Source organism: Geotrypetes seraphini, chromosome 8 (assembly GCF_902459505.1).
Source record: "Geotrypetes seraphini chromosome 8, aGeoSer1.1, whole genome shotgun sequence".
In the NCBI taxonomy this organism is placed as follows: domain Eukaryota; kingdom Metazoa; phylum Chordata; class Amphibia; order Gymnophiona; family Dermophiidae; genus Geotrypetes; species Geotrypetes seraphini.
In genome coordinates, this window is record NC_047091.1 from 33,074,306 (window position 1) to 33,097,623 (window position 23,318).

Consider the following 23,318-nt stretch of genomic DNA (forward strand, 5'->3'; position numbering starts at 1 on the left):
TGCATTTCATATTGAAAAACCCAGAGAGGTAACCCTGGATTCTCTTTGGGATCTGGTGGCAGATTTGGCAAAATCTGTGAAACCCCAACTGAGCCAGTTGGAAGAAAGACTTAAAGTTCAAGAGGTTACAATGGGGAATTTAAAAGCTGAATTTGATGAGTCTAAAAGCTCCATAGAAAATATTCATCAGGAATTAAAAGTTTCTAAACAAATTAGAGAAACACTAATAAAAGATAATACTAACTTGAGAAGGAAGCTGGAATCCTTAGAAAATTCCTCTAGAAATAATAACCTCAGATTAATTAACTTTCCGAGGATTGCAACAATATCACCGAGAGACATAGTGAAACGTTACATGATGGAAATATTGGAAATTTCTGAAGATATGTTGCCACCTCTTACGCAGGCTTATTATCTACCTATTAAAAGAGAGGAACAGCAGCGCTTACAAGAAAAGGACCAGCAACCGTTAGATGTTACTGCAATATTGGAGCGTTCTGATATAGAAATGGTTACTCCAGCGACACTGTTGATTATAGTAGCCTTAGCACCAGATAAAAACTGGTTGCTTAGGCTTTTCTTCAAAAATAGACTTAAGAAATTTATGGGACTTAAAATATTGATTTTTCCAGATCTGGCTTGAGAAACACAAAAAAGGAGACGTGAATTTCTTCTTCTAAAACCAGGGGTTATAGCTTTGGGGGCGACTTTTTATCTTCGACACCCTTGTAAATGTGTTATACAATATAGTATGAAAAAATATGTTTTCTTTGATCCAAGCCAGTTGACAACATTTTTGTCTACAGCACCTCAGGTTTAAGGGGGAATAAGAGGATAATTGATTATTGTTGACCTGTCTCTGCCTAAAGGGCCTATTTTCTTTTAATAACAACTTAGTTTGTTAAAATTACTTTAATCATCCGCTATGCATTCCTTGGATCCATATAGTGGACTAGAGTTGAAGTTAAGCTATAATGATTTTTCTTGTAACAAGTTTGGGAGCAGAAATGTTTATATTAGTACTTTATTGGCTTATCTTTATTTTTCTGTACAAGTGATACTTGAATTGTAAATTGAAAAATATAAATAAATAATAAAAAAAGAAAAAAAAAAGAAATGAGATTTAAAAATAAAAGTAATATCATTAAACAAAGGCCTGTACTTTTATAATAATAATAATTTTATTCTTCTATACCGCCATACCGAAAAAGTTCTAGGCGGCTCACCACAAGGTGAGCTAATACATGGGATACAGATAAAATACAAATTAGAACAATGGACTTAAAAACAGATAAAGACAGGAAACATTTACAATATAATGGCAGGGAAAGAAGTAATATATACGGTAGAACAGATCAAATACATCAAGTTGAATATAAGGAACTTGATTGAAAAAATGAAGCACAATGCATTAAGATAGCAGCCTTTCAAAGAGTTGAGTCTTTAACAATTTTCTAAAATCAAGATTATAAGCCCAACTCCACCATTTTTTATACCGTTTGCAAACCGAGCACCTTGAAAGTCTGATCCACGGTGGGATCCAAAACAGAGACCCACGTGCAGCAAACTAACCACGCCCACTCTACAAAAGAGCCAACCCCCAAGCGGCTCCTCCGCCCTCGAGCCACCGCGCTCAGTCCCCGCCCGCAAACGCCTACGTCTCTCGTCTCCTTCGCGGCCATTGGGCGCAGACGGGGCTCCGCCTTCCTCCCCTTTCCCCTCCCACCCCGCCGCGTTCCATTGGCGAGACTCCGGACGCGACGCGACGCCATTGGCGAGTCCGGGGAGCTTTTTGAAAGCTGCGTGGCAGGGGGCGTTGGGCGGAGGCAAGTGCGGACGCCATTTTGTGTCGCTTTGCTTTGAGAGAGAGAGAGAGAGAGAGAGAGAGAGAGAGAGAGGGAGGAAGAGAAGGCGAGCGACGGAGCAGGCGAAGGCGAGCGACGAGGAAAGCGCGCGCTTCTCGCGGCGGCTGTAGAGTGTCTCGCGCCAACCCCCCGCGAGGCCGTTGAAAGAGCCGGTGAGTCCTCGACTCCCCCCCCCCACTATGTTTTTGTCCCTTTCTTTTGTGTCTCTCGAGTTTCAGCCTCTTTTTTTATCTTCCCCCTCTCCCAGCGAGGACCAAACCCCGACTACCTCTCCCCTCCCCGACTCCTTTAAACTTCTTTAGCCCAACTGCCACAGTCGAAATGTTTTTCCGGGATGGGGAAGGGGTGTGGCCTCCGTTGTGCGTCGTGGGAAGGGGCGTGGCCTCCGTGGTGCGTCGTCTTCTCTCGTTTTCCCTTTACTTTCTAGCTATTTTAGGAATTGTTGTTCTCTCTGATTTTACTGGCAGTGTTCAAATCCAAGCTAAAGGCCCCTTTTTTTTAAACTGCTTTCAACTCTTCATTTCCTGTACCGTAATCTCCCCTGCCCTGTAATGTTCTGTCTAAATTAGATTGTAAGCTCTTCTGAGCAGGGACTATCTATTGTATGTTAAAATCTACAGCGCTGTGTAAGCCTTTTCAGCACGATAGAAGTAATAAATAGTGTTAGTAGTTTTGTAGTTCTTGTTTTTTCCTAAAAACCTGTAGCAAAAAAAAAAGCATAAAGGGCCTCAATGGCCAGACTAGTCTTTATTGATCCCAACACAAGTCGTGTTTTAGGTGTACAACGCCTGCATTGGGGGTCAGCCACTGAACCACAAATGCAATTGCCAAACTTTGGGGGATCAGAATTAGGAAATGACACTTGGGGACAAATTTTCCCCCGTCCCCGCAGAAACTCATTGTATGTGCTGATCTTAAATTGGCCGAACAGGTTGAAAAGGTGACAGTGAAAGCTAGAAGGATGCTAGGGTGCATAGGGAGAGAGGTATGGCCAGTAGGAAAAAGGAGGTATTGATCCCCCTGTATAAGACTCTGGTGAGGCCTCATTTAGAATATTGTGTACGATGCTGGAGGCCGGATGTTCAAAAAGATATAAAAAGGATGGAGACGGTCCAGAGGAAGGCTACTAAAATGGTGTGTGGTCTTCGTCATAAGGCGTATGGGAACAGACTTAAAGATCTCAATCTGTAGACTTTGGAGGAAAGGCGGGAGAGGAGAGATGTGATAGAGACATTTAAATACCTATGTAATATAAATGCATGAGTCAAGTCTCTTTCATTTGAAAGGAAACAATGTAATGAGAGGGCATAGGATGTGGTTAAGAGGAGATAGGCTCAGGAGTAATCTAAGGAAAAACTTTTTTTATAGAAAGGGTGGTAGATGCATGGAATAGTCTCCTGGAGGAGGTGGTGGAGACAGACACTGTCTGAATTCAAAAGGGCCTGAGATAGGCACATGGCAATCTCTCGGAGAGAGAAAGAGATAATGGTTGCTGTGGTTGGGCAGACTAGATAGGCCATTTGGCCTTTATCTGCCATCATGTTTCTCTGTTTCTATTTTCCTGTCCCAGTGAGTTCTTTTTCTGTTCCTGCCCCATTCCTGGAAACTCCAACATCATCTGCACAAGCCTCAAACACTTTAAAATCATAAGTGTTAGAGGCTTGTGCGGGTAAGGTAGAGCTTACAGGAATGTGGCAGATATAGTGACAAAACTCACAGGGACAAATTTATCCCCGTGTCATTCTCTAATCAGAATCAGTCCTTAAACCAGAACACAGGAATCTAAGTTCTGTGTTTTCAAGTGCGAGGAGGAGGCCTAGAGGTGGAAGCTCTCTGATTGGAATGTAACTAGTGGAAAGGGGAGGGGGGTCCCCATCTGTCATATGGCCTCTGGGTGATGGGGTTGGTCCAGGGGAAGATGAGGCATTTACCATATGGGCTACACTTTGGCATCTTTAGGGGATGAGTATTTTGATGCATTCTCTGATTTATGTTGATGAGACTCTTCATATATAGTACAATCAAATGTGTGGGTATATACTCTTTCCAAAGACATTAGGACTAGGAGGCCAGTGATGAATCTACTAAGTGGTAGATTTAAAACAAATTGGAGAAAAGATTTCTTCTCACAGCATGTTTTTAAACTGCAGTTTATAGCCAGGTGGTGAAAGCTTAGTAAGCTTTAGAAAATCCACTACGTATTCCTAGGATAAGCAGCATGAAATTTGTTTTACTACTTGGTAACTTGCCAAGTATTTGTGACCTGGGTTTGGCAACTTTTGGAAACAGGATACTGGGTCCTTTAAAGCCTGTGTTGGCAGTTAACATTACTGTTGAGTTACTTGAGCAGAACAATTTGTTTGAGCCTGTTGCTCCAGGTGCCTCTCTTTCACTTGTATGGGGAAATAACCACCTGTCTAGAACAGTGGTTCCCAATCCTGTCCTGGAGGACCACTAGGCCAGTCGGGTTTTCAGGATAGCCCTAATGAATATGCATGGAGCAGATTTGCATGCCTGGAACTTCATTGTATGCAGATCTCTCTCATGCATATTCATTAGGGCTAGCCTGAAACCCCGACTGGCCTGGTGGTCCTCCAGGAGAAGGTTGGGAACCACTGGTCTAGAATGTCTCACCTATCTACTGGATAAGAGCGTGCCAGGGTAAGTACATAATCTTTTTCTCTAGGCTATCACTAGATACACATAGGAGACAGTTCTAACAAGCCATTACTACTACTTATCATTCCTGTAGTTCTGAAAGGCAAGCTAAACCTTTGAAATATCTTTGTTTTGATTTAACCTGTGTCTTACCGCCTTTTTAATTCACTTGTGTTTGCCATTTGATATATCTCGGGTTCCTCTTTGTCTCCAGCTGGGACTGAAGCTGTTGTTTCAAGTGGACTCTGATGTTGTGGGTCTGGCCTTCACAGCCGCACAGACCTTGTCAGCTCATGCAAACTTACACCATCTGGAAAACAGAAGGATCGGAGGAAAAGCATTTCGGTGACAGATTTTGGGAAGTACAGGGGGCCCAGGTGTTGGAGAAAGTGGGGGCCGTGGAGTCTGATCGCTCAACAGAAAGGTAAAACTATGAATTAGGGGTGAGGATCCAGGGTGGTTGTGTGTTTTTGTTTTGCTGAGATGTTTAAAAACAAACAAACCCAAAAACCCCACAAATCTGGTTTTTGTAGACCCTGTACTAATGTAAGCATGTTAATGAAGCAGGCCAGGTAAGAATTTGGGAAGAGGCTCATCAAAAAGGTTTAAACTAACGAGGGGTCGATTTATTCAGCCTGCAGCTGGTAAGCCACTTCTAGAAGCGGGCTGAACTAACCTCAGATATTGAATACTGGGCCATGCATATCTCCCAGCATTCAGTATCTAGGTATATCTGCCAACCTGGAAGTTAATTGGGTATAGGCCAATATTCAGATGGGTGCCTGGTTAACTCGCCATATAAAGCTAAGACAACTGCTCAACTGTGGTTACTTAGCTATTTATCAGACTGAAAATCACTGACAGTATCAGCTCTATCTCTCCTGAGTTGCAGTTGTTCTCCCCATATTGGTCTGTTAAGCTTCATTCTCCTTACTTAGGAGATGGGATCTTCCTGTAATTTGTTGGCACATAGTGCCTTAATTGGTCATCTGTAACTCGGGCTTAAATTCCTTTCTATGTTACACTTATATAGGAATAGGCCCCCCCTTCTGACCCTTCTTTCCATGGTCTCTGGGTTAGAGAACCAAGGTTCTTATGGGCCCCATTCCCTATGGAAAAATAAGAAGGATGATACCAGGCAATTCCCTATAACCAGTTATTACAGTTCCTTCATGTTCTAATCTAAGGTATACCTGCTGCAGGGGTTTTCCTCCTTTTGACCATTAAGCTTTAATTTAATGACATTTTAACCAACATGGACTTGACTCTTTAACTCAATAGCTTGTCTGTTTTCCTTTGTTTTTTAGGTGACATAAAAGTTGAAGATGGGTGGAGGTGAAAAGTTTACCATTCCAGTTCCTCAGCCCAGGAACAAACTTACCAAGAACCACCAGCTTTATAACTGGCAGAAGAGCAAAGATCAAAATACTACCCCAGTAAACAAGATGCACTTGAAGAAAGAGAGAGGGCATGGATATAGTCAGTCAGGAGTTGTATGGCAGGCCATGCAAAATGGGGGCAAGCATATTGTCCCTTTCCCAAATCCAACTTGGGGTTCTCTTGTATCAAGTTCACATCCCCTTTTAAATTGTCAGTCAAATCAGAATTATGCTGGGGCCAAGTTTAGTGAACCCCCTTCACCAAGTGTTCTTCCCAGGCCACCAAGCCACTGGGTGCCTCTTTCATTTAATCCACCTGACAGAGAAATAATGAGTTGCCAGCTGAAAACCTTGCTAAAAGTCCAGGCCTGAATTGTAGTTTTCAAATGAATTATCATTTGAGATTTACATGTTTCAAATATGAAATGGTATAGTGTAGATTTGACTAGTTCTAAAGCTTTAACATTCACATCTGTGTGGAAAACTGGCTTCTAAATTGGTTAAACGTGAGGGCTCCTTAAGTGATGGGCAGACTTCTCTCGATGTCCGCATAGCACTTTCATCTCATTAGCCTTGTGCGCTGTGCGCATTGCACTGAGAAGTTGTACTTGCAGTGGCAAGGTCACTGAAACCAAATGTATGATGATCCACAATGCTTGCACTTAATGTAACAGATCATATTTAGAATGCCTCAAATTTTGTGTGGGCATAGGGCATTTTTATATAGACCATTTGTAAATGCTACAGGTTTACTAGTTTTGTGGATCATCATTGCTGGGAAATAACTTGCTAGTTTATAATGTAGCTGACTAGAATGTCTTGTGCCAGTATAGATTTTTCCCTCAATCACCAAGCAAAGTTGAGGTGATGTTTAGTATTTTACAAGAAAACTGCTTTAATTTTCATAGATTTAAGTCTATTTGCATAAAGAACACTGATTTTCAGTTGTTATACTGTTTAAAAAAAAACAAAAAACAAATCTTGAGTATTTTGATCTTAAAATTGGTACACAGCACTACAGTATTTTCCTCAACTGCATATACCAAATTAATACAAACTTGCTGTTTGAATATACAGAATTATGACTACCTTGATTGAACATTTTAGGAGTCCTTTTACAAAGGCGCAGTAGCGGTTTAACACGAGGAATACCATGCATTAAACCGCCTGCCGCGCTAGTACCTAACGCCTCCATTGACGAGGCATTAGGATTTTAGGCTGCCGCGGGGGTTAGCGCGTGATGAAATATCCGTGCTAACTCCCGTAGCGCGCCTTGATAAAAGGAGCCCTTAATGTTGGGGGGGGGGAGGGGGAAACAAAAATGATTTGAGCTTGAATTGATTGAAATGTGCCAACAAATGAAGCATTTTGTACTGCCAGATAATTGTCCAGAAGCTGTGGCTGTGTTCAGTTGGTTTGCACTTAGCAGTTTTATGAAATGCAGTTTTTGTATTTTCTTTGTATTCAAAGAATTGTGAACATGTAAAAAAATATATATAAAAGCAGGCTAGTGTTCCAGTTATGTCCATGTAAATAGCTGTTGGAAGTAGCAATGCAATTTCTGTGCAGAAATTTTCTTGTTGGAATATCCAGTGGTTCGAAGACAAAGGCGCACACCGACAACTGAGTGCAAGACGGAAGTGCGCGCCGAAGAAAGAGTGTTTTAGGGGCTCCGACGGGGGTTTTTGTTGGGGAACCCCCCCCACTTTACTTAATACAGATCGCGGCGGCTTTGTGGGGTGTTTGTAACCACCTTCATTATACTGGAAATTTAACTGTTTCCCTGTTTTTTAGGGAAAAAGTGAAGTTTTCAGGAAAATGTGGGGGGTTACAAACCCCCCACAACGCGGCGCGATCTGTATAAAGTAAAGTAGGGGGTTCCCTCCACACACACCCCGTCGGAGCCCTTTAAAACAGTCATTTTCTTCGGCGCGCGCCTCCGTGTTGCGCTCAGTTGTCTGTGCGCGCCTTTGACCTGACACCATGTCCAGTAAATGCTTCATTAGCCAATGGAGGCAATAATCTGCTTACCTTCCTTTGCCAGAGAGCAAGAAACCTGAGCCTTTGTATGAATTCCTCTCCTTTCTTTGACAAGTTCTACAGCAGCTTTAAATTTGGGGGGAAAGCTAATTTGAGATGCAACTAGAAAAATTGTCCAAAATTTTCAACCGGGCACTAGTTTTCATGTACAGATTTCCTTTATTCTAAAATGGCTTGCATCACTGCTTTGATCGGTGGGTATGTGATGTTCCAACAGAAAATACTTTTGTACAAGCTTTGTTACAGTGCTGCTTTAAAATTATGTGGCTAGTGTAAAAACATACGGTTTGGAGAGCCATGTAAATAAATGTAAAACATGTAGCATATGTAAATCTATGCAGGGCTTTCCTGCAGAAAAATAAAGTATTTTTAGTACAAAACTGCTGAATGTAGAGCCATGCAGAGTATATGGCTTGATGGAAAAATATTTTGTTTAACAACTTTTTAAGCAAGCATAAAGATGCTTTACCTATGCACTAAGTACTGATGAACATAACATGTTTGGTTGATTTCTTGCAGACTGGTTTGTTAGTGAATTGGGGGGGGGAATTCATGAAAGGGCGTTAAGTGAGATAGCACATGCTGACTGCTAAAAACCCCATTATATTCTTATGGGTGTCTTAACCTTTTCCTATCGTGCGTCCCGGATGACGGGACATTCCAAAAATGTCGTTGCCATCGTGGATAAACAGTGTGTATGGACTAATAAAGAGCCAGGAACACAAAATATTTGAATTTAGAGACTTATGACTTATTTACATTATGTTTACAATAGCCGTAAATGATAACGGTGAATAATACAAAACTTTGCTCAAATAATTACAATTGGAACCAGCGTAATGTAAAATTTATTGCGATAGAAAAAGGTTAAGGCAGTTAGCATGTGCTATCGCTCTTTCATGAATTCCCCCCCCCCTTAGTGCAAAAGGATTTCATTAAAAAAAAAAAAAGTTTTAAAAAAATAAAAAAAAAATGCTGCTGTAATATTCCACTGAAAGACACACATTTTTAGTGTATAAAAGTATGCATGTTACAGTGGAGGGTTTCTTAAGATGAGCTGTCGGCAATATTGTAAATCTTTTGTAATGTAAAAGGTCTCACCAGTCACTAGTAACTGTGTAACTTAGAAATTTACTGTTGTATCAACACATCACGGAAAATAAGAGCTCCTTCTACGAAGCCGCGTTAGCACACGCTAAACCCGCGCCACGCAGCTAGACCTAACGCCAGCTCAATGCTGACGTTAGTGTCTAGCGCGGCCGGCAGTTTAGCGCGCACTATTATGCGCGTTAAACTGCTAACGCGGCTTCGTAAAAGGAGCCCTATGTGTTTTTCTTTCAGCCGGTTTGATCTTGGCGCACACTTAATACGATGCATATTTGTTAGACAAAATGAGAAGAAAATTTAATACATAAAAGTATTAAACCCCTTAAGTCAAAAATTGAAAAATTTGATTTCTAAATGTAACTATTCAAGTTGGCATTTTGCAATAGAAAACCAATTTTCATAATCATCTGTGGTTAAATATTGACTGCATTTGTCTGCTGGTTCATGAAAATGTCCTAAATATAGGTATGCATTACATATCATGTTTAGCGTTATACATTTATAATGTGTTGGCAGCTCCAAGGGTAACAACTTAAATCTTTCCTGAGATGTTTAATTGGATTTTTTTTCTGAATTTTTATATCCTTATCTCCAAAGTTGGTCACCTTGAGTAATTAAATTTTTTGGCCTTCAACTCTGTTTGAATTTCCAAATTTCAATATTGGATTTGTGAACTGTTCTGTAAAATTATGAATTGATGAAAAATAAAGTTCCTTACCTATTTCCCCTATATAATCTTGTTTTTTTAAGTTCAATAACTTCATGTGGTAACTGTCATTTTAGTTCTTTAGGATGAAGCGAGTTTAGGAAAGTTGCTTAATTGTAATGAGGATTCTTACATAAGTACATAAGTAGTCGCCTCCGCCGGGGCAGACCAGAGGTCCATCCTGCCCAGCGGTCCGCTCACGCGGCGGCCCATCAGGCATATTGCCTGAGCAGCAGTCCCTGACTAATTTTATGCCTACCTCTACACTTATCTCTAAACCTTCCACTGCTCTTATCTGTACCCCTCAATCCCTTTGTCCTCCAGGAACCTATCCAGGTCTTCCTTGAAACCCTGTACTGTGCTATTTCCTATCACGGCTTCAGGAAGGGTGTTCCATGTGTCCACCACCCTCTGTGTGAAAAAGAATTTCCTTGCGTTTGTTCTAAACCTGTCCCCCTTCAATTTCATCGAGTGACCCCTTGATCTTGTGGTTTCTTTCAAATTGAAAAATCTGTCCATGTCAACCTTTTCGATGCCCCTCAGGATCTTGAAGGTCTCTATCATATCTCCTCTGAGTCTCCGCTTCTCCAGGGAGAACAGCCCCAGCTTCTTCAGTCTGTCAGTGTATGTAAGGTTTTCCATACCCTTAATCAGTTTAGTTGCTCTTCTCTGGACTCCCTCAAGCATTGCCATGTCCTTTTTGAGGTACGGTGACCAGTACTGTACACAGTATTCCAGATGCGGGCGCACCATAGCCTGGTACAGTGGCAGGATGACTTCCTTAGTTCTGGTCGAGATACCCTTCTTAATGATACCTAACATTTGGTTTGCTTTCCTCGAGGCTGTGGCGCACTGTGCCGATGCCTTCAATGTCGTGTCTACCATCACTCCCAGGTCTCTTTCCAGCTTACTGACCCCTAGCGTTGATCCCCCCATTTTGTAAGTGAACATCGGGTTCCTTCTCCCTATATGCATGACCTTGCATTTCCCCACGTTGAAGCTCATTTGCCACTTTTTCGCCCATTCTTCCAGTGTCGTAAGATCCCTTTGGAGATCCTCGCAATCTACCGTGGTTTCAACCTTGCTGAATAGTTTGGTGTCATCTGCGAATTTGATGACCTCACATTTTGTTCCCGCCTCCAGGTCATCGATGAATATGTTAAACAGGAGCGGTCCCAGCACTGACCCTTGAGGAACCCCGCTCGTGACCCCTTGCCAGTCTGAGTAGTGGCCCTTTACACCAACCCTCTGCTTCCTGTCTGACAGCCAGTTTTTGATCCATCGGTGGACCTCCCCTCGCACCCCGTGATTCCATAGTTTCCTGAGCAACCGCTCATGTGGTACCTTATCGAAGGCTTTCTGGAAGTCTAGGTAAATTATGTCTATGGGTTCACCTTTGTCCACCTGGCTATTTACCCCCTCAAAGAAGTACAACAAGTTTGTGAGGCACGACCTACCCTTGCAGAACCCATGCTGGCTCGACCTTAGCTGGTGGACACAGCAGGGAAAGTCAGCTATGTTTGTGGATAAGGGTTTTTCTTCTGAGACAAGCAGAAATGCAGGCGCACTTGCTGGTAAAGTCCTCTGACTGAGCCTGAGTGTCGGTGCTTCCCCCTAGTACAGGGATCTCAAAGTCCCTTCTTGAGGGCCACAATCCAGTCGGGTTTTCAGGATTTCCCCAATGAATATGCATTGAAAGCAGTGCATGCACAAAGATCTTATGTGTATTCATTGGGGCAATCCTAAAAACCCGACTGGATTGTGGCCCTCAAGGAGGAACTTTGAGACCCCTGCCCTAGTATGTTTTTTTTTTTTTGTTGTTGTTTTTTAAATTTACTAAGCATGTGCAAACATCTTGCCTTCTGAGCTTTTCTTCCTGCTTAGTCAAGTTTTTTCTTCACCCGGGTCCCTCTCTTGCCTTCTTCAGAAATAACTAAATAATAGGAATGCTTTGTTCTTTAAAAGAGAAAAATCCTTCACCAACTTTTTCCCAACACTGGATTGTTTCACATTGCGGTCGCTAGGACCATAAAGAGTCTTTCCAAATTATTTCACTACATGGAAGGCAGCTCCCTCAGAGCAGTGTTTTGCACCAATGGCTCTTGGGAAATCACCAAGGCTGCAACCAGTGCCACTTGCTCCTTCCCCTCAGGGCCCAGGTTAGATATAGCCGGGGATGGAAGCTTATCGCTCTAACGCCGTTGGAGAGAAAACAGCACCTGCGGCAAGCGCAAAAAAGAGACAGCCGGTCGTGGAGACTTGTAAAACTCCTTCACCAGCTTCCACGAAGGCAGTGCAGGGCTCACAGAAGGCGCACCTGTGATTTGACGGGAAGGCATCCCATGGGCACTGTTTCTGCCTTGCAATCCCCTCCTACCTCATCACTCTTAAAATGTAAGCAACAAAAAACTAAGCGGTTGGCTTTTCCAGCCCAGTTCGGAGCTCTGCCTGTCTCTTGGGTCCTGCGCATGGAAGTTCCAATGCGTGGTTGGATCGATGGTGCAGGGATGAGGGATTTAGATTTGTTAGGAACTGGGTAACCGGCTGGGAAAGGGGGAGCTTGTTCCGAAAGAATGGACTCCACCTTAACCGGGATGGAACCAGGCTCTGTCAGCACATTTTCTTAACTGTCACAGAAGCCTAAAAAATAAAATAGGAGAGTTATAGTATATAACACTGAATGAGGTAGATATAATAGGCAGCTCAGAGACCTGGTGGAAGGAGGATAATCAATGGGATACTATTACCTGGGTACAAATTATATTGAAAGGATGGAGTAGATCAAATTAGAGGGGGGGTTGCCCTTTATGTTAGAGGGAATTGAATCAAATCAAACATTCTGCATGACAGATAGCAGTGTGGAATCCATATGGATAGAAATTCCTTGTGTGAAGGGAAGGAATATAAAGGTAGGGTTATACAACTCCCCCGGGACAAAATGAGCAGACAGATGAAGAAATGTTTTCAGGGATTAGGAAAGCTGGAGAATTGGGCAACAGTACTAGAAGCGAGTATGTTCAATCACTAAGTCTAAAAAGTTCATACTCTAGAAAAACAAATTTAGAGGAACACCACTCCACAGCACACTCACACATCAAAGAAAAACAAGAGAACAAAAAAGAAAAGAAGTGGAGAGAGAGCCTCAGTTCCGCTTCATGGGCTCAAAACATTCCACTTTCCCAAATCATATTGAATGATCAATCAAACTTGTCTGCAGCAGCGTCAACTCAAATCCTGTAGGATCAAAAATTTCTCAAGTTATAAGGCAAGTTCAAAATATCACATAAGGCACAGTTCCAGCAATGCACACTTAAAGGGAAGGAGAAAGCAGATGCTTAGCTGCTAGTCAAGAAATGTCGCTTGTGCCAAATCCCCGCACAGAGCAGCACACACAGGACACATGTTCTGTTATACAGGCCTCTTCCATACAGGACCTGACAGGGAACTTCCTTATTTCACCGAAACTGCGTCGGGGATCTTATGCCAATTCCAATAACTTCACAAACTCTCAAATCGCGCATACACAAAGGCGCCATTGTGTATGTGTAATCTGTGAGTTAGTGTTACTGCTAATGCAATAACTTAAAATGTGAAGTGAAAGAGGCTATTAAAGGGGGGAAAAAGAAAACAATTTAAAGAGGATCCGAATGAAGAAAATAAGAAGAAACACAAGCACTGGCAAGTTAGATGCAAAGCACCGATAAAGAAAGCTAAGAGAACATGAAGAGAAACTAGCAAAATAGGCAAAAACTCATTACTGCTAACGGTAAGGCATAAAAGCAGTGGAAGCAGCGGTGGCGCATTGATCCTACGCGCAGATGTCGCCACAGCTATGTCCTATGCACTTTCGGTGGTGTACCCTTTCTAACATAGGGGGGGGGGGGTCACCTGAGGCTTCAGACAAAATGGAGGTGCTTCCCACCAAAAACAACCCCTCCAAGGTTTGTAGCGGCTGGGAAGCCTGAACTGTCCCAGCTGCTAAAGCAGGCAAGACAGCAGCAGCAAAAAGGGAATCCCCAGTAGCTTCAGCGCTAAGGGAATCTATTTTACCCTGACCATTGGCGGTGGGGGGAAGCACGGGCTTCCCCGCTGTCAGCTGCCAGTTCGTGAGGCACTCGTGAAGGGGAAGCCTGAATGCTGGCACCCGATGCCAATGAGGCTTCCCTTTTGCGGTGGCCTGCACAGGTGGAGGAAACATTGCGCTAGTTAAAGCTTTGAATGAATTTAGATTTTTGAGACATTCCCCATTGAAGCACTTTTTTAAGTCATATTTTTGGTTCCCTGACGCAAGATCGAAACGGGCCACGTCGGAACCTGGCATTTAAGATAAGTTTCTTTGAAGAATCACTAGACTATTACTACACAAAAAAGTTTTAACCTGTGGGTACACAGCTAAATAACAAGTCTTAAAATATCAACTGATAAAATATTGAATACGCGATGATTGAGTGGTGAGGTGATAGTTTAGGGGTTCACCCTTGTTTCACCTCCATGTCTCAGAGCACGATTTTCATAAGTTGATATCACCTTTATGATTTACCATTTAGGAGTTGAGTGATTTTGTTTTTGATGTACTACAGTATCTTTAATCACTCATAATATAACAATCATTGAATGTGTGGTTCCCATATTCATTGATTTGACAAATAATTTTTTTTTTTTTTTCAAAAATTGTCTCGGTACCTCTTACCAAATCCTCTGGCAACGCGTTCCAGAGCTTAACTATTCTCTGAGTGAAAAAAAAAATCCTCCTATTGGTTTTAAATAGGAGGAAATTTTTTCACTCGGAGAATAGTACAGTAGGGTTTTGGTGGGCTCACATTTTCTACCATTAATATAGGAGCCTGAGTTCTCCTCTTTATGGTTCATTAGCCCACCCTCCAGACTACTTAAGCCACCTCTGTGCAGCTCTACTAGGCTTTCCTATAGCAGGTGCTGATGTTCCGGAGGCAGGTATGTACATTTTTATTCTGAATATGGGGGAGGGGGGGGGTTGCGATGGAGTCAGTGAACACACGGGGAGTGTGTGTGTGTCTTTACTTTGTCTCTGCAGTGGTTATCTGGTCACTTTTGATTCCTTTTTGGCACCTATACCTGCTTTTACATTGCCTCAGTGTTCTTCAACCTTTTTACACCTATGGACCGACGGAAATAAAATAAGTATTTTGTGGACCGGCAAAATACTAGGCTGAAATTTAAAAACCCCGTTTCCACCCTGTCTCCGCGAGCTTGGTCCCCGCAAACCATCTGATCCCATCTGCACAAGCCTCAGTTATGATTTTATATTGAATGCATTTTATTAAAGTATAAAAAACAATATTTGGTACAATTGTCATTTTATAAATATAAATAATACAGCGCAAGGATCAACAAAACCCCTGTCACTGAATAAAATATCATGCTAACAGAATACTGCAGTCACACATGACAGGAATAGTGTTAGGAGTGCAGCTAGGGCAACTGCCCCCTGGTCAGAAAGAACCCTAAGCCACTGCCTGGGCTTTGCAGTCCCCAGTTCTGTCAAACACCAGCTCTAGCAGGATATATATTTCATATCTGATATATTCTAATCAAAAAATAGAAATAAATTTTTTTTTTCTACCTTTTGTCATCTCTGGTTTCAGCTTCCAGTATCTGCCCTCTCTGTCTCTTCAATCCAGCATCTGCCCCTTCCATCCACTGTCTGCCCTCTCCCCCTTCCATATGGTATCTGTCTTCTTTCTATGCCCCTCTCTCCTTTTCATCTAGCCTCCACCCCCTCTCTCCTTTTTACATGATTCATTCCAGCTTCACTGCTCTCTTCATTTTTATCTCTCCTACACCAGATCTGGCATCTTTGTCCCTCTCTGCTTATTTCTCTGCTGACCCCCTTCCTATCATCAATCTCTCTACTTTCTCATGCATATCTCTCCCCTTCCCCTCCTCTCATTTCCCTGCCAGCTGTGTCCTTCCTTTTTTCCTTCTCCCTTCCCTCCTCCTCCTGTCCAGCAGTAACTCTCTTCCCTTCCCTTCTAATTTGGCCACATCAAAGATGAGTTCAGGAAACCATGCCGAAAACTTTTCATCAGGCCTGGTTTCCAAAACTGAGGCAGTAATTAGTCTTTGAAAAGCACCACAAGTTAATGTAGATACCAGGTATACCCCCTTACCTGAACCTCTTCGCCACCAACGTGCAGATTATCCTAGCTTCAGCTCTCGTTGGCTGCATCTTCCTTCTAATATCACTTCCTGGTCCTGCGAAAAAGTGACGTCAGGAGGGATAAGGCCGGCGTGCAGATTAGCCTGCTCGAGAGGATTTGAAGGTGGTGGGGTGTTCTTCAGAAATCCCTCCTTTTGCTGGGGGTGGGGTAGAGAGGCGCCCCCCTCTCCCTGATCTCGTGCACCTTGTGATGGGTAATCTAGGAAGGCTTCTTGTGCAAAAAAAGCACAGTTACTTACCGTAACAGGTGTTATCCAGGGACAGCAGGCATATATTCTCACATGTGGGTGATGTCATCTACGGAGCCCCGATGCGGAAGCATTTTCAAGCAAACTTGATTGAAGATTTAAGTTTGCTCTGCTGCTCCACACATGCGCGCCTTCCTGCTCCACTAGGGGGCGCATCCCCTCGTGGTCTCCAGTTCACTTAACTAGCAAAGAAGCCAACCTCGGGGAGGTGGGCGGGTTGTGAGAATATATGCCTGCTGTCCCTGGATAACACCTGTTACGGTAAGTAACTGTGCTTTATCCCAGGACAAGCAGGCATGATATTCTTACATGTGGGTGACCTCCAAGCTAACTGAAAGGGGATGGAGGGAAGTTGGCAATTTAAGCAAATAGATTTCGCAATACCGATTGGCCGAACCGGCCATCGCTTCTGGATAGTGAGTCCAGACAGTAGTGGGAGGTGAAAGTATGAACCGAAGACCACGTGGCAGCCTTGCAGATTTCCTCAATGGGAACGCTATGGAGGCTGCCATCGCTCGGACCTTGTGTCCTGTTACTCGACCGTGCAGCGCGAGACCAGCCTGAGCATAGCAAAAGGTGATGCAATCGGCCAACCAGTTGGACAAGGTGCGCTTGGAAACTGGGTGGCCTAACCGGTTTGGGTCGAAGGACAAAAACAATTGTGGGACTTTCCGGTGTGGTTGAGTGCGTTGGAGGTAAAAGGCCAACGCTCTCTTACAGTCAAGAGTGTGAAGCACCACCTCTCCGGGGTGAGAGTGGGGCTTGGGAAAAAACACGGGCAAGATGATTGAGGTGAAAATCAGACACTACTTTAGGCAAGAACTTTGGATGTGTGCGGAGTACCACCTTGTCATGGTGGAATACGGTGAAGGGTGGGTCCGCTACCAGAGCCTGTAGCTCACTAACTCGTCGAGCAGAAGTGAGTGCAAGCAAGAAAATCACCTTCCAAGTGAGGAATTTAGGATGGCATTTGTCCAAGGGCTCAAATAGAGGTTTCATTAGTTGAGCCAGAACCACGTTAAGGTCCCAAACCACCGGCGGGGGTTTGAGAGGAGGGTGGACATTCAGCAGACCCTTCATGAAGCGAGAGACTAAGGGGTGGAGCGAGAGGGCTTTTCCTTCCAGGGGCTGATGAAAGGCCGCAATCGCACTGAGGTGTACTCGAATGGAGTTGGTCTTTAGGCCGGAGTGAGATAGTTGAAGTAAATAGTCAAGGACCAGAGGGACGGGGACCGACACCGGGTCCTGATTGTGAGAAGAGCACCAGGCTGAGAATCTGGTCCACATTTGGGAATAGCAGGTTCTCGTCGAGGTCTTTCTAGAGGCCTCCAATATCTCCTTGACTGATTGAGACACGGGGAGAGAAGTCAGGGGGAAAGAAACCAAGCATTCAGATAAAGAGATTGAAGATTGGGATGTAACAGTGAACCCTGACTCAGTGATAGTAGAGAGGGAAACCGAGGCAGAGGCAGTGGATCTCTGACACTGAGTTGAAGTAGAAGGGAAAACCAAGGCTGGCGTGGCCAGCGAGGAGCAATCAGGATCAGGGTGGCTGTCACCGTTTTCAGGTGGACCAGCGTCCGCAGGATCAGAGGAAACGGCGGAAACGCGTACAGAAACCTTCCCTCCCAGTTGAGGAGGAAGGCGTCGGCCTCGAGCCGGTCTGGGGAGTACATCCGGGAGCAGAAGAGAGGCAGCTTGTGGTTGTGGGGGGACGCGAATAGATCTATTTGAGGCGTCCCCCACTTTTTGAACACTTGTCATAGGGTCTGAGAGTGCAGTGACCACTCGTGTGGCTGGAGGAGGCGGCTGAGTCTGTCCGCCAGACAGTTTTGTTCTCCTTGTATGTACACCGCTCGAAGGAAGGTGTTGTTGGCGATTGCCCATGTCCAGAGGCGCATGGCTTCCCGACAGAGGGGCCAAGACCCTGTCCCCCCTTGTTTGTTTACGTAGTACATTGCTACCTGGTTGTCGGTTCGGATGAGAACCACCTGGTCGTGAAGCAGGTGTTGAAAAGCTACAGCTGCGAGATAGATGGCCCGGAGCTCTAGCACGTTGATGTGATAGCGGCGGTCTTCTGCTGACCACATCCCCTGAGTGCGGAGGCCGTCCAGGTGGGCTCCCCAAGCGTACTCCGACGAGTCCGTGGTGAGTACCTTGCTGTGGGGAGGGGCGAGGAAGAGTAAACCTTTGGAAAGATTTGAAGAGTCGGCCCACCAGTGGAGCGATCGTTGCAAGGAAGGAGTCACTGTCACGGGGCGATCGATCGGGTCCCGGTCTTGACGCCATTGAGAGGCCAGGGTCCATTGAGGGATTCTCAGATGGAGGCGGGCGAAGGGTGTGACATGTACGGTGGAGGCCATGTGGCCCAGGAGAGCCATCATCTGTCGCGCTGATATTGAGGTCAGCAGTGAGATCCTTCGGCTCAGACTTACTAACGCCTCTCGACGCAGAGGGGGGAGGAAAGAACGGAGGCGAACCGTGTCCAGCGTTGCCCCGATGAATTGTAGGGACTGCGAGGGGCGTAGTTGGGATTTTGGGAAGTTTATCTCGAACCCCAGACTCTGTAGGTAGGTAATAGTCTGTTGGGTCGCTGAGATAACCCCTTCCCTGGACGGGGCTTTGATCAGCCAGTCGTCCAGGTAAGGGGTTATCTCAGCGACCCAACAGACTATTACCTACCTACAGAGTCTGGGGTTCGAGATAAACTTCCCAAAATCCCAACTACGCCCCTCGCAGTCCCTGAAGACCTTGGGAGCGTAAGGTAGCTGCGACCACCACGAGACACTTGGTGAAGACCCGAGGTGACGATGCTAGGCCGAAGGGGAGGACTCGGTATTGCAGGTGCAGGTCTCCCACCTGAAAACGCAAGAACTTGCGGTGAGCGGGGTGCACTGGAACATGTGTGTACGCCTCCTTCAGATCGAGGGAGCAGAGCCAGTCGCCCTCGTCGATCAGGGGGTAGAGAGTCGGTAGGGAAAGCATCCGGAATTTTTCCCGTACCAGAAATTTGTTGAGGCGTCTCAAGTCTAGTATTGGGCGGAGGTCTCCCGTTTTTTTCGGTACCAGGAAGTAACGGGAGTAGAAGCCCTTCTCCCGTTGGTCGGGGGGAACCTCCTCTACTGCTCTCAGGTGAAGCAGATCTCGAGCTTCGGAGAGGAGTAGGGGTAGCTGCGTCCGGTTGGGAGGGCAATTCCTTGGGGGGTTGTCTGGAGGAATGGCTCGAAAGTTGAGAGAGTATCCTGATGAGATCACGCCAAGGACCCATGCGTCCGACGTGACTTGTTCCCAGCGAGGGTAAAAGGCTTTGAGGCGACCCCCGATGGGAAGGAGGCCTGGGACTATGGCGGAGGGGGCCCGCCCCCTTCCGCGTATCCTGTCAAAAGGACGGGGATGGTTTGGTAGTCGCAGGCGGTTGGGACTTGGGCATGGCCCGATGGTGTGCTTGCGGACGCCTGGGTGGAGGCCGCGAGAAGGCAGGAGTGGATTTTTGTGGTAGCGGCGCGGAGGGGCCCTGAACGGCCTGGATGCGGGCGGTTTAGGCTTTTGCCGCACGAGGGAGGCAAACGAGCGTTCGTGTTCGGAGAGGCGTTTTGTAGCCGCCTCGATAGTGTCATCGAACAGTTCTTTACCCACGCAAGGGAGGTTAGCCAACCGGTCCTGTAAGTTGGGTTCCATGTCGACCAGGCGCAGCCAAGCTAAGCGGCGCATGGCGATAGCAAAGGCTGCCTCTCTGGAGGAGAGTTCAAAGCCATCGTAGGCCGCATGGAATAGATGGAGGCGTAGGCTGGAGAGGGACTCTGCAAGCAGGTTAAACGCTCCTTGGCGGGAGGCCGGTAGGTCAGTCTCAAAGGCTCTCAGTAGTCCAATGAGGTGTTTGAGGTAGGATGTGAAGGTGAAGGTGTAGCTTTGCACCCTAGAGGCCATCATCGCATTTTGATATAGTCTCCTGCCGAACTTGTCTAGGGTTCAGCCTTCTCGGTCTGGGGGGACTGCCGCCGAGACCCTGGAGGGGTGAGCCTTTTTCAAGGAGGATTCTACTAACAGCGACTGGTGGGAGAGCTGCGGTTGTTCAAATCCCGGGAAGGATACTGTACGGTACTTGGCCTCCATTTTGGAGGGTACTGCTGTGACCATATAGGGGGTCTCCAGGTTCCTGAAGAAAGCCTGTTGGAGTACCGGGTTAGGCGGTAAGTGAAGGGACTCTCTGGGCAGTGATGGCATATCCAGCTCCGCTAGGTATTCCTTAGAGTATCTGGAGTCGGATTGGCGGTCCAAGTCCAAAGCGTGGCCCATGTCCTGGACAAAGCGTGAGAAGGATGGGCGGGATGTTCCCGAGGCCCCGTGCGGGGTCGGTGAACGAGACCTCCGTCGGGTAGAGAAGGATGGGAAGGCTTCCCTCGAGTATCGAGGCTCTTGCTCCGATCCACGCTCCGAGCCCGGGGACGCACTGTGAAAGTGTTCCGGGGTCGTGGATCTCCGACGTCTCGAGGAGCCCCTCGGAGACGATGCCGGGGTTCGGGGTACCGATCGATGTCGAATCGGTGACCTCGACCCGGACTCCCTCGGTGAAAGCCCGAAACCTCGGATCGGAGCCCTGGTCCGAGGGGGAGTTCGGAGGATGCGCGGGTTGGAGAGTGATAGCTCCGTAACCCTCAGCGGTCCCGTACGAGGTGTAGGTGAACGGCCTCATAGAGTGGGGGAACCTCGGGCCTTCTTGTAGGTACGGCGGTTCGAGGTTTCTGTCGTTTTGGCATGACGTTTTGCCCCGCGGCGGTCTGTGGAGGGAGAGCGCCTCGGGTGTCTCGGCGAGGAGGATGGGATGCGGCGAAGCTTGCGCGCTTTTCCTTGAGGTGGCTCGACGCGAGGCTCAGGCTGGTCTTGCACATGCGGGGTCGAGGTCGGTTGTAGATGGGCCATTGCAGCGGACAGCTCCGATGAGATCATCGCTCAGATTAGGTCCTGGAAAACGGGCACGGACAGCATCGAGGGCATGTCCACTGCCTCGGTGCGCTCCACCGGGGGCGACCTTGTATCAGAGTATTCCCGTGTGGTGGAGGCACGGCCCGAAGGCTTGGAGGACTTCGCCGGGGCTGTAAGCATGGGACTTCCACCATGTGTCGCCGGCGTCCCCGAGGCTGGCTTCTTCGCTGTTACGGGACCTGAAGAGGGAAGAGGGGACTTACCCGGAGCCGAGGCTTTCTGTTGTCCCAAGGACTTCGGGTTCGAGTCTCAAGGCGATGCCGAGGTATTCGGGGCCGAGGTCAAGGCCGGGGCCGAGGTAGAGGGTTGGTTGACGGCAAAGAGATCCGCCATGCGGGCTTTTCTTCGGCGAAGGGCCCGGTTCTGGAAAGTAGCGCACTGGGGGCAGGAGCAGGATGAGCGGCCCCCAGGCAGAGGATGCACCGGCGATGCGGGTCTGTGATAGAAAGAAGCCGCTCACACCGGGTGCACTTTTTAAAGCCGGTCAAAGGCCGGGACATAGAATCGAAACTGGCCGCGGCTCGAGTAGCCACTCGGCCACGGGGACCCGGAAGCCTCCGGGTCGGTCAAAAACGAAGCAGGAACAAGTTGAACAAGAAAAAATTTGCGCACAGCGACTTAATCGAGAAAAATAAGAAAAAATTGCGGTGCTAGAAGGCAGTTGGGGCAGAGCCTGAAAAAACACGACTTCTAGGCTCAGTGGAAAATTTTGAACTGGAGACCACGAGGGGATGCGCCCCCTAGTGGAGCAGGAAGGCACGCATGTGTGGAGCAGCAGAGCAAACTTAAATCTTCAATCAAGTTTGCTTGAAAATGCTTCCGCATCGGGGCTCCGTAGATGACGTCACCCACATGTGAGAATATCATGCCTGCTTGTCCTGGGATAAAGTGTCTTTTGGCTTAAGGGTTTTCATCAAGGTGCAAGCTACGAGGTTTCTCTTTCTGAAGCCCAGAGAGAGCCCTACGCTCATTTAGCAGCATCCTAAAAGCTCAGGTCCTCTTCCTGGGGCACTGCTGGGAGCATCCCCCTAGGGGGAGGCAGAAGGGCAGCACCCTCTCCCCAGCCCTCCTTTCAATTAAATGGTCAACCAGATCCTTCCTCTCTGCACCAAAAATAACCAAAGCTGCCTGTCAAGGCAGTCATGACCTGCTTCTCGTACTCACGCTATCTGGCTTTGTTTCATTGCTGTCCCTCTCTCTCCAGTCCCGTCCAGCGGATCGCAGCCTCCCAGCGCCGGGTCTAGCCGAGGGATCAGGAGGCGATATGATGGCAGCCTCTTCATCAACTCGCACCCTGTGTAAGTGATTCCTTCTGCCATTGCTGTGATCGGCGGTGCAATGTGTGGTGTTATTATCCAGAAAACTACTATGGGCTCGATTTCCCCACTTCCCCCCCAAAAAAAAATAAAATAAAAAACACCAGGATCTCTGTCTTATTGATCCACTCCAACCCCTCTATAAGGCTGGGTGAGGGTTAGGAAGCTGAATTTAACTTGGCACCAGTGTAAAAGCAACAGATTTTCTGCACCACGCCTCTAAAGACCATCAATCTCGCCGGCCCTGTGCGGACTGGCAGAAATTTTCTGTAGACTGGCACCGGTCCACGGACCAGCGGTTGAAGAACAGTGGTCTAACTCACAATGTATAAGTTTCACCTAGGAAATCTTGTCAAACTTTTGATTACCCCTGCAGGATGACTAAGGACTCCTTTTACAAAGCCGCGTTAGCGGTTGTAATGCACGCATCGGATTAGCGCGAGGTGGTAGCAGCTAGCGTGCATGGCAATTTAGCGTGAGCTATTCTGCGCGTTAAGGCCCGAGCGCAGCTTTGTAAAAGGAGCCCTAAGACTAGGTTGGCCCACACCCCGCTCTAACCACTATTCCAGAAACACCCCTTTCAGCTCTGGGTGCACAGTGGGATTCAGAGGCCTAAAATGTCCCTGGATACATCCAAAAAGCAGTTTCAATTATCTGCACTTGGACCTAATCTAAAACTTGGATTTGTATACCATGTCATCGCCTAAATGGAGCTGGACCTGGTTAACAAAATAGCTATGGCAAAAAAGAATCATAAAAAAAATATTTTAAAAACCCTCAGATTAAAGACAGAAAATTAAGAAGAAACCAAACAGAG

At 46.4% G+C, this 23,318-nt stretch overlaps 1 protein-coding gene across 1 annotated transcript; it reads left to right on the forward strand.

Moving 5' to 3' along the window:
• The first annotated feature begins 1,777 nt into the window (after positions 1-1,777).
• Positions 1,778-9,779, forward strand: PNRC2 (proline rich nuclear receptor coactivator 2). Its single transcript, XM_033956732.1, has 3 exons — positions 1,778-2,017; positions 4,738-4,947; positions 5,831-9,779. Exon 3 carries the CDS (start codon positions 5,849-5,851, stop codon positions 6,272-6,274), a length of 426 nt encoding a protein of 141 aa, XP_033812623.1. The 5' UTR covers positions 1,778-2,017; positions 4,738-4,947; positions 5,831-5,848; the 3' UTR covers positions 6,275-9,779.
• The last annotated feature ends 13,539 nt before the right edge of the window (positions 9,780-23,318 follow it).